This window comes from Crinia signifera, chromosome 1 (genome assembly GCF_055691185.1).
Source record: "Crinia signifera chromosome 1, ASM5569118v1, whole genome shotgun sequence".
Lineage (NCBI taxonomy): Eukaryota > Metazoa > Chordata > Amphibia > Anura > Myobatrachidae > Crinia > Crinia signifera.
In genome coordinates, this window is record NC_139217.1 from 45,900,086 (window position 1) to 45,912,152 (window position 12,067).

At 49.3% G+C, this 12,067-nt stretch overlaps 1 protein-coding gene across 2 annotated transcripts in view; it reads left to right on the plus strand.

Moving 5' to 3' along the window:
* Window positions 1-12,067, plus strand: part of ST3GAL5 (ST3 beta-galactoside alpha-2,3-sialyltransferase 5) — a 68,728-nt gene that overhangs the window by 15,947 nt on the left and 40,714 nt on the right. For both annotated transcript variants that reach the window (XM_083146953.1, XM_083147032.1), the window contains exon 3: window positions 9,872-9,983. In XM_083146953.1, the coding sequence (XP_083003079.1) occupies window positions 9,940-9,983 (44 nt within the window). In that variant the 5' untranslated portion in view covers window positions 9,872-9,939. The remainder of the gene's footprint in view (window positions 1-9,871; window positions 9,984-12,067) is intronic.

Sequence of the window (12,067 nt, forward strand, 5' to 3'; positions counted from 1 at the left end):
ATGGTTTTCTTGGGCATGATCCTGGATACATCAGAACAAAAAGTTTTTCTGCCGATGGAAAAGGTCACTGCAATACAACAGCTGGTCAGGGAGGTCCTACAGTCACCTCTGGTACAGATCCATCTTTGCCTCCGGCTTCTAGGCAAGATGGTGGCTTCATTCGAAGCAATACAATTTGGCCGCTTCCATTCCAGGACCTTTCAATTGGATATTCTGACAAAATGGTCCGGCTCCCCCCTGCAGATGCGCAGAAGGATTGGCCTTTGCAACAAAAACCAGGATCTCGCTACAGTGGTGGCTAGATTCATCCAATTTGTTGGCAGGCAGACGGTTCCAGATCCAGGACTGGATTCTGGTAACCACGGACGCCAGCCTGAGGGGCTGGGGAGCTGTGACACAGGGAGTCCGCCTACAGGGTCGATGGTCTCCACTGGAGTCAGGCCTTCATATCAACAAGCTGGAGTTGAGGGCGGTCTACTATGCCCTGTTACAGGCAGCTCCATTGTTACAGGGAAAGGCGATCCAGGTCCAGTCGGACAATGCCACCACTGTGGCCTATATAAATCGGCAGGGTGGTACCAAGAGCATGCCTTGCATGAGAGAAGCGTCAAAGATTCTGTCCTGGGCGGAACAGAATGTCCAGGCCCTGTCTGCCATTTTTATCCCGGGGGTCGACAATTGGGAGGCGGACTTCCTGAGTCGTCACGATCTTCACCCGGGAGAGTGGGGCCTTCACACTCAAGTGTTCAATGCCATAGTGGATCTGTGGGGGCTCCCTCAGATCGACCTGATGGCTTCACGATTGAACCACAAGGTAGCAATGTACTGTGCACGGACCAGAGACCCAGGGGCGATAGCGGTGGACGCTCTCACCTGGACCTGGGATTTCCAATTGGTGTACCTCTTCCCACCTCTCCCATTGTTGGCTCGGGTGCTAAAGCGGCTCCGGCATCAGGGGACGGAGGCCATACTGGTGGCACCAGACTGGCCAAGAAGGGCCTGGTACGGGGACATTCAGGCCATGCTAGTGGAAGACCCGTGGCGTCTGCCCCTAAGAAAAGACCTGCTCCTCCAGGGCCCGTTCGTCTTCCAGGACTTACAGCGGCTACGTTTAACGGCCTGGAGGTTGAGCGGCAGATCTTAGTCCACAAGGGTCTCCATCCCTCTGTCGTCACTACAATGATAAAAGCCAGGAAGCCGGTGACGGCTGCTCATTATCACGTAATATGGCGCAGATATATTGCCTGGTGTGAGAAGAATGACTTGCCTCCGGCCAGTTTTCGATTAAACAGTCTGCTACGTTTCCTTCAGGCTGGCCTGGATAAGGGACTCAGATTGGGTTCCTTAAAGGTCCAAATCTCTGCACTATCTGTGTTTTTTCAGAAAAAGATTGCGGCCTTGCCGGAAGTGCAAACCTTCTTACAAGGGGTGCTGAGGATTCAGCCCCCCTTTGTGCCTCCCACTGCACCATGGGATTTGGAAGTAGTTCTTACTTTCTTGAAATCAGCCCGGTTTGTTCCAGTGGAAGAGTCTGAGCTGCGACACCTCACTTGGAAGACTGTTGTTTTGCTGGCTCTAGCTTCGGCCAGGAGGGTGTCCGAGCTCGGGGCCTTATCTTGTCGGAGCCCTTACCTTGTGTTCCACAACGATAGGGCGGAACTCAGGACTAGACCACAATTCCTTCCAAAGGTGGTGTCAGGGTTCCACCTAAACCAACCTATTGTGGTTCCTTCTAGCGCGACACACCCAGATATACCAGATACCTTGGATGTGGTCCTCACCCTTAAGGGGTATGTCAAGCGCACAGCTAGGATCCGTAAGACGGACAGCCTGTTTGTGCTTTATGATGCGCAAAAGAAGGGTTTACCTGCTTCAACGCGTACCATTGCCAGGTGGATAAGATGTACTATCCAGCAGGCTTATGCATCAGCTGGTTTGTCGCTTCCTTTTTCAGTAAAGGCTCATTCAACCAGGTCTGTAGGTACCTCTTGGGCGGCTGCTCGAGGGGTGTCGGCTATGCAGCTATGCAGGGCCGCAACTTGGTCAGGGCAACACACATTTGTGAAGTTCTACAAGTTTGACACCCTGGCCAGGGAGGATTCCCAGTTCGGGAATGCGGTTCTACAGCAGAATCCGCACGTTCCCACCCGTTCTGATAGCTTTGGGACCTCCCCATAGTAGTGAAACCCAGTATCCCATTGGACGGTAGAGAAAATAGGATTTTGGGTACCTACCGGTAAATCCTTTTCTCGTAGTCCATATGGGATACTGGGAGCCCGCCTCAGTGCGGCTTTTTCTGCTGTCAGACCTACTTTATGGTTAGGCTTATTGCCTTGTTTTCTATAGGATAAATAGGACTATAGATTTGTTCTAGTTACAGGTGTCCTCTTAAGTTGTTAGGATTCACCTCTTTTATATGTTTTTTGTTCGTTTGGGTGTGCTGGATGAATCTCACCACAATACATTATCACATACTCCTCACATGCTCTCCTTCGGCACAGTTTTTGCATTAACTGACTAGTGGAGGGAGATTGAGGGGAGGAGCCAGTGCACCCACACTGAAAGTTCTTTTATGTGCCTGTCTCTCCTGCGGAGGTCTCAATCCCCATAGTAGTGAAGCCCAGTATCCCATATGGACTACGAGAAAAGGATTTACCGGTAGGTACCCAAAATCCTATTTTTTAATCTTTAAAATTTCTTTTTCTCTTTACATCTATATCTTGTTTTAGCATTTTCGCTACTTATTTAATAAAGTCTAATACAATTAATAAAATTGTGCAGTACTAACACAAAATGATGACCTGCTAGTTTTATTAAAAAGTGTGTAAATTAAATGTAATAAAATATACACCTCTTTGTAGGTATGTTTTTATAAATGTGGATCCTAATCAAGTGCGTCCTAATCAAACTGATTTTTCTTTTCGCTTTAATTTATATAGTCCGATATATCGGCCGTTTTTTTTTTTTTTTACAGATAATCGGCAATAACCGCCTGGTTATTGCCGATTATCGATAAAAATCGTCCGATATATAAGACAATTGGTCAGCAATCGGACAAAAAATCATTCTAGTGTGTTAAGACTGGTAAAGTGATACATTGGAGGGTGATAAGTCCCCAGCCAATTAACTACGAATTGGTCATTTTACAAACACAGCTGATTAGGTGCAATATCACCTTCCGCTTTACCAGGTACAATTCATCTGCCTCCGAGTTTTGAATGACATTTATCACCCATTATATTGTGCTATGTCATCAGTGCAAGTGCTACTAAAGTCTTACTCATAAACTTTTATAGGAGTATAAAAAGCGCTTATATGTGTAACCGTTTGGGGTTGGAAGCGGTACATCTGTAAGAACAGAATTAGGTCTACAGTCATTAGGTCGACCCCGGAAGGTCGACTGGCCCCAAGGTCGACAGGGTTAAAGGTCGACATGACTTAAGGTCGACATGGGTTTAGGTCGACTTAATTTTTACACTGTGTTTTGACCTGAATGTCGACACAGTCGACATGGCCACAGTTGGAGTTGGACCGCAGCCCCTCACTATGCTTCGGGCACGGTGCCTCGCTACACTCGGCACACTATTTTATTCTCCCACCACGCCCTAGTGGATGTTAGGGCATGAAATACCGCCTGTCGGCACATGTCGGCTAAAAGAAAAGTGAAAAACTCATGTCGACCTAATGACTGTTGACCTAAACCCATGTCGACCTTGGCCCATGTCGACCTTTAACCCTATCGACCTTGGGGCCAGTCGACCTTCCGGGGTCGACCTAATGACTGTCGACCTAAGTCTGATCTGACAGATGACCGTTTCCCTTGTGGTTATGTAAAACCACTTTAAAAAAAGAAACGCTTGGTAACTCACATGACCGTAAGGGGGGGAAGACCGTTAGTGCTGTTTTTAGCATTGGCCCTACTATTTATAGTGTTCATTCTAGCACCCGCCATCTTTGAAAACACATTCAGTTCCTCTTCCCTGCCTGGGGTGTCTCTGTCTGCTGTAATACTTCTAGCACAGTGTAGTCTGTATATATTAGCACTTATATGCAAACCAGACCTGTGCAAGAAACACCACAGCAGACAGTGACACCCCAGGCAAGGAAGAGTAACTGCATGTGGTTTCAAAGTTGGCGGGTGCTAGAATGAACACTAATTTAGTTGCGGCTGGTTTTGCCTCTATTCCTTTTGACTCTTTTGGTTGTGGTGGTGAAAAATGCCTCAAAAAGGAGCGTAAAATGGCTGCAATTTCGCTTGGAAGGTGACAAAAACATGTGGATCATGGCTAATTCGCAGATCCGGGTGTTATTTGACATGCATTGCTGGCCAAGAGCACTTCCCCCAGCTCACTAGCAAAATCCCCAGTTGTATCAACATACAGCTCAATTGGGGGGATGTCGCGTCATCCCGCAGAGTGCAGCATGGTCACACTCCTCCGCCCACAACACATTCCCTCCGTTGATTGTATACACACTTACCGATTCCGGGTCCCATCGTTTTAGGTTGAACGGAGATGTTCCTCCTTAACACACTTTCACAATAAATTTACTTGAAAAACTATCATGAAAAGAAGAATTATTCATGCTCTCCCCATTGCATTATAATGCCTTTATATGTTAACTCTTCTTGGGGGGGATGTTCTAACATCCGCACCCCAGCTCCCCCCCTACCGCCGGCTACCGCATTCATAATTATTGCATATGCACTAACATATGCGATAATTATGGTAAAGGACAGCTCTTGCGTTAAGAGCTGGCCTTTGCGGTGAGTCATCGGGACCCGGCGGCTCCCCCCTCCCTCCCTTACCTGGCTGTTGCTGCAGGGGGGCTGGCTCTCCGCCTCCCTGCACCTAAAAGAGGATCAGTGCAGGGAGGAGGAGGTCACAGGTGTGTGTGTGTGGGGGTGTGGGGGTGATGCGGGGGGTCGCGTTAGAAGCCCATAGGCCTTTATGGGGCATCGTCAGATTTTTCTGGCGATGCCGCGGTAACCCGGCGGGGGATACTTGGTGCATCCCAAAATGCGGTAAAAACCCTGATAACGGGGTTTTTACTGCATTTTTAGCTTAGAGAATCTCCCCCCTTATGTTGAAGTTGTCCGCCATGTGCTCCACCCACAAGGGCCCGCCGGAAGTAGCCAACTGGTTTTGGAGGGAAAAAATATTGCTACCAACATGGCTAAGTGTATGCTCTCGGGCCATATGTAGAGAAACAATTCCCAAAGCTTTTTCACAAACTTATATATTGGGGAAGAGAACGTTGGTTAGTTATGTAGGTTTTTATTTATTATCATGGTATGATTGAGCCCTGACACCCACTGTGAGCAGTTTGTGTGGTCACCAGCTCTCATGGATCTGTAGATCTATTCGAGTCATCTGTCCCTTTTTTTTTTTTTTAGATCTTTAGACAGTCCTCATATTTGGTAGAGGAGATAGAGATCGAGGTGATATTTGTAGAATGCTTTGTATAACTGAAGTGTGGCGTTTCCATGATTTATTTCTTCTGGCCATACACTAGTACGATTTGGAACTTTTTTTTTTCCTACATGATTTCAACGCATCGTGACAATAAATCATTTCACTTTTCAAGCTGAGTACAACTGACCCTTAATCCACATTATCGGGTTCTATTCCCACCCTAACTGCACTTGGGTGGGTTTCCCCCGGGTACTCCGGTTTTCTCCCACAATCCAAAAATATACTGGTAGGTTAATTGGCTTCTAACAAAATTAACGGTATTTGTTTCCTAGCACGGCTCCCATCGCATACCATCGTATGTCTTAATTAGTGGTATGCGATGGGACCCGATTTTCGGGTCCTAAGAGCCGCACTGAAATAGGCCCCAACATTTCTCCTCATCCGCAGAAAGTGTGACCATCATATGTGATAGTCACCCAAACCCTAAATCTTCTTCCTCCACCACAGAATGGGTGACTAACATCCAGAAATCGAACATTAGTAGTATGTGTGACAATCTGACAGAACCCCAACATCTCTCCTCACCCACAGACTGTATAACCATAACTCAGGGCCCCAACTTTTCTCCTCACCCACAAAATGCCCAGGCCCAATTCTTTCGCTAATATTACTCCTTACTCGCAGATTGTGTGACCGTCACCCAGAGCCTCAAACTTTCTCCTCTCCCACAGAATGTGCGACCATCACCAATGGCCCCAACATTTCTCCTCAGTCAGAGAATATGTAACCCAGAGCCCCAAAATTTCTCCTCACCCACAAATTTTCTCTCTTCCAGACTAGGTGTGAGATTGTACAGAATGCCAAGTATACATTAAACCATGGAGTAAATATTGAGTGCAGGAACTATATTAAAAACTAGGTGATTCATCGCGCCCTACGGGCGCTCTTCACACCGTCGTAAGGGGCTGCGCCCCCTTAATTTGTGAACGTTTGTATATGAGAAATATGGTTAGAATTGTATGAAAGATGCCCTGTATTGCAACTTAGGTGTCCGCGAATCGCGGGAGGGGGGGTCGCGGAGGGTGCTGCGAATTGCAGGAGGGGGGGTCGCGGGGGGTGCCGCGAATTGCAGGAGGGGGGGGGTTGTGGGGGGGTGGATGCTGCGAATCGCGGGAGGGGAGGGATTGCAGAGAATCGCGGGAGGGCGGTCGCGGGGTAGGTTGCCGCAAATCGCGGGAGGGGGGTTACGGGGGCGGGGGTTGCGGCGAATCATGGTAGGGGGGGTCGCGGGGGGTGTGCCGTGAATCACGGGAGGGGGGGTCACGGGGTGGGGTGCCGAGAATTGCGGGGGGGTGTGTGTGTGCCGTGAATCGCGGGAGTGGGGGTTGCGGGGGGGTGGGGGGGGGGGTGTGACGCGAATCGCCACAAGAAAAAATCAACACAGAAAGGTCAACACATGTAAATGTTGACATAAGTGTGGCACTTCATTGGTGTCCATGTCGACACATGAGAATGAATATGAAAACATTCAAAAAATGAAAAAAAAAACTTCAAAAACTCATGTCAACCTTTTTCTTTGTCGACCATAGCCATGTCAGTGTTTTCCATGTGCAATTTAATACTGGAGCTGCCGCGAATCGTGGGGGGGTGCCGCGAATTGCGGGAGGGGGGGTCGCGGGGGTGGGTGCCTCGAATCGTGGGAGGGGGGGTTACGGGGCGGGGGTTGCGGTGAATCATGGGAGGGGGGGTCGCGGGGGTGTGCCATGAATCACGGGAGGGGGGGTCACGGGGTGGGGTGCCGAGAATCGTGGGGGAGGTGTGTGTGTGTGTGCCGTGAATCGCGGGAGTGGGGGTTGTGGGGGGGGGGGGGTGACGCAAATCGCCACAAGAAAAAATCAACACAGAAAGGTCAACACATGTAAATGTTGACATAAGTGTGGCACTTCATTGGTGTCCATGTCGACACATGAGAATGAATATGAAAATATTCAAAAAATGAAAAAAAAAACTTCAAAAACTCATGTCAACCTTTTTCATTGTCGACCATAGCCATGTCAGTGTTTTCCATGTGCAATTTAATTCTGGAGCTGCCGCGAATCACGGGGGGTGCCGCGAATTGCGGGAGGGGGGGTCGCGGGATTGGGTGCCGCGAATCGCGGGAGGGCGGGGTTCACAGGGGTTCCGTGGGGGGTTGCCGCGAATTGCGGGAGGTGGGGGGTCACGGGGGGTGCCGCGAATCGCGGGAGGGGGGGTTGCGGGGGGGTGTGACGCGAATCGCCACAAGAAAAAATCAACACAGAAAGGTCAACACATGTAAATGTTGACATAAGTGTGCCACTTCATTGGTGTCCATGTTGACACATGACAATGAATATGAAAACATTCAAAAAATGAAATAAATCTTCAAAAACTCATGTCAACCTTTTTCATTGTCGACCATAGCCGTGCCAGTGTTTTGCATGTGCCATTTAATCCTGGGGCTGCCGCGAATCGCGGGGGGTGCCGCGATTTGCAGGAGGGGGGGGTTGCGGGGGGTGGGTGCCGCGAATCGCGGGAGAGCGGGGTTCATGGGGGTTCCGGTGGGGGGTTGCCGCGAATTGCGGGAGGGGGGGGGGGGTCGCCGCGAATCGCCGGAGGGGGGTTGCGGGGGGTGTGACGCGAATCGCCACAAGAAAAAAATCAACACAGAAAGGTCAACACATGTAAATGTTGACATAAGTGTGCCACTTCATTGGTGTCCATGTCGACACATGACAATGAATATGAAAAAATTAAAAAAATTAAAAATAAATCTTCAAAAACTCATGTCAACCTTTTTCATTGTCGACCATAGCCATGTCAGTGTTTTGCATGTGCCATTTAATCCTGGGGCTGCTGCGAATTGCGGGGGGGGGGTGCCGCGAATCGCGGGAGGGGGGTCGCAGGGGGGGTGCCGCCAATCGTGCAAGGGGGGGTCGCGGGGGGTTCTTTTTGCCGCGAATCGCGGGAGGGAGGTCGCGGGGGGGTGTTTTTTCCGCGAATCGGGGGGGGGGGGGGTCACGGGGGAGGGTTTGCCGCGATTCGCGGGAGGGGGGGGTCGCGGGGTGGTGGTTATGCCACGAATTGCGGGAGGGGTCGTGGGGGGGTTCTTTTTGCAGCGAATCGCGGGAGGGGGGGTTGCGGAGGTGTTTTTGCTGCGAATCGCGGTAGGGGGGGTCGCGGGGGAGCGGGTGTTTTTGCCGTGAATCGCGGGAGGGGGGGGGGGCGCGCGCGGGGGGGAGGTTTTGCCGCAAATCGCGGGAGGGGGGCGCTCACCTGGTGGCTGTGGAGTAGCAGTGCTGGGCAACATGGGAAGGCAGTGGGTGTCTGGCACTGTCTGTGGGCTCACTGGGCTGGTTCTCTGTCACATACCTCCCAACATGACCCTCTCCAGGAGGGACACAATGCTCTGTTTCTAGACTTCCCCTTAATGTATGATTGCCATCACCTGTTTTAAACAGGTTAATTTCTCAGAAAGGTGTTCAGCACAGATGAAGGCAATCACACATTAAGAGGAAAGTCCAGGAACAGAGCGTTATAGACACAGACACACACTTTGAGTGACAGATGTAGCCAAATATATAGGAGATCATGGAAAAGTACATTTGCTTTTGATCCCAGCACTGATGCAGTTTATTGACGAATACACAAACAAGCAATGGCAGATGTGAGACTGCGCCCTGCCCACTCCTTAATCTCATCTCCCACCTCTCCTCTCATCTCTCTGATCCTCCTCATCTCCCCATGAGCAGCTTAGTGCATCAGATCATCCTTGGCAGGTAACCTTATTTGACTATGGCGTGTGTTGTTTTATAGATGCCTACATTTGTCCTTGTACATAGCGCCCCGGCACAAGTATTGGACATAACTCTCCAGTAATAATGACAATGAGACGGAGTGAGCTGGGGTCATCTGCATGGTGGTCAGCAAACCATATCGGTGTACTTTAGCAGGATGCTGCCGTGTAGCTTCTCGAGGGTTAAAACGGGACGGTAAAACCCTGATCCGGAAGGAGATGTCGCCGATTAGAAATAGTTTTTGATATGGTTTTAATTGTGACTTTATTGCCCTCTCTGTGCCAGCATATATATATATATATACCTTGCCCACTTGTTAGATCAGTGGGCTAGTATCTGGCTGGCACTAAACAAGACAGACTCTACGCCGGCTGCTGTTTGCATTAGATCAGCGGAGTGGTGATGGTGGTTGGGGGAGGGGGGGTGGAATCCTAAAAATAACAATATAACAATGTGTGATGTATGATAATGAAGATTATTGCTGCCGCTGCTCGTGTAGGGTTGGTCTGACCACAAACGCACAGTTACTGTATCCTGTCGTGGCGGCTGCTTTCACTCAGCATTGGCCTTTTAAAAATCACTTGTATTTCATGTCATTAAAGTAGCTGGCGTTAATGCATGTGTCCTCTGTGTCCTCCGCAGGTTAAGTGCAGAAGAGAGCACACTGCCCTACGCACTGCACCGCCCAGTCTGAGTGTCATGCCCTGGAAATGAAGCGTCCTACCTGTAAATGCTGCTGCAGAATTCTTTTCAGGTTAGATATTTTTCATTGAAATGATGGCAGATATTTTAATTATGTGAGATGGTTCCAGGCTGTTCACATGACGTTGCACTGTCTGTTATACTGAAGCTCCTATGTGCTATGTATTAGCATAGTCTTTATGGTACTGGAAAGCATTTCTCTATGTGCAGTCAAGTAGTTCGACCAGAGGGGATTCGGTTAAAAGTCTGGCAATTGGGATCAACAGGATTCTATGGTCAGAATCCTGACCGATCCCGGTGGTCTGCTGGGGACTACAGTAGGCTGTAGGGATGGAGGATGTTAGGTTGTGGTTGCGGGGATGAGGTGGTTAGTGTAAGGGTCCTGGGGTGGAGGAGGATAGGATGTGGGAGGGCTAGGTTAGCATAAGGATCTTGTTGTCGCCAGTCATTAGGTCGACATACTGCAAGGTTGACATGGTCTAGGTCAAGAGTCAAAGGGTCGACATGGACACAGGATTACGTGCACCGCGTCCTCTCACATGGCATGCTGCGCTCGCCATGCTTCGGGCACACTATTTTATTCTCCCACCACGCCATAGTGGATGGTAAGGCATTAAATACCGCCTGTCGGCACATGTCAGCTGAAAAAACAGTGAAAAACCCCATGTCGACCTTTTGACTGTCGACCTAGACCATGTTGACCTAAAGCTTGGGTCCAACTAATGACCTGTCGACCGAGACCCATGTTGACCTAAAGCTTGGGTCCAACTAATGACCTGTCGACCGAGACCCATGTTGACCGTGCAGTATGTCGACCTAGTGGTGTCGACCTAATGACTGTTGACCATCTTTAAGTCGACCAACCAACCGTATTCCGATGGATAAGATCTAGACTTTAAACAAAGTGTTTGACACTGTCCCACATCGCAGACTGCTTAATAAAGTCAAAAGCACTGGATTGCGTTATTCAACCCTCCAATGGATGAGAACATGGTTGCAGAATGGGAAATGGACAGTTGTAGTAAATGGACCGCATTTATCTATGGAGGGGAATGTTACCAGTGTACCCTAGGGATCTGAAGTGCTGTTTAATATCTTTGTTGGTGACATTACGGAAAGTATGCCTTTTTGCAGGTGACACACAGGTATGCAACAGTGTAGACGCACCATGAGCGGTTTGGCCTACACCACAATACTTGCTCAGAAAAGACTGAACCTGTATAGTTTGGGGCAGGGAAGGGAAAGTGGAACATGATAGAGTTCCACATGTTGCATTGTTCCAGACAGATTTCAGTGGGAGACCGTGCCTTGTGGGATGCTGTGACCCAGTCCATGCTGAGTTGTCAGTCGGTAGGAGGTTTGAGTGTTGGAGAATAAATGTAGGATGTAATGCTGGCCACACATCAGACCAACTTCAGACCAACTTTTCTAAAACCCTTCAAACCTCCAACCAGTGGCGTAGCTATGTTTTGGGCGCCCCGCCAAGCACCCCTACCCCCCCCCCCGCCCCACCGCCCATGCAAACCCCCCCTCAATCCCCCACAGCCTTACCTATCGCGCTGGTCCCGGCGGCTCCATTCTTCTGCTGAGGACCACCACAAAATGGCCACCCCCATACAGAGAACCGTTTCAGAGAACTGTGTGCTATGTGGGGGCAGTCTGCGGGGGATTGAGGGGGGGTTTAACTATAGCACCGCAGCCCCCGGCGCCCCCACATGCACAGCGACCCCCCCCCGCAGTGGCGGGGGCTGCGGTGCTATAGTTACGCCGCTGCCTCCAACCATCCAACTTCTCTGTCCAACTAAAACAGATCCCCACACATCTAACCAACTTTTCTTCCAAGCATTTTTTTTTTAGTCCAGCCAACTTCTGTCTGACTTCTGATGTCACAGAAGTGGGCGGGCAGGTTCTGTCTACTTTTTTTTAATAAAATGGTTTTAATTACAGCTTTTATTTTAATAAAATGGTATAATTGCACCTTTTATGTTAATAAAATGGTATAATTGCACCTTTTATGTTAATAAAATGGTATAATTGCACCTTCTATGTTAATTAAATGGTATAAAATCACCTTTAATGGTTTTATTATACCATTTAGTAGACGGCAAGTGAAAAGTAAAATTAAATGAAACCGCT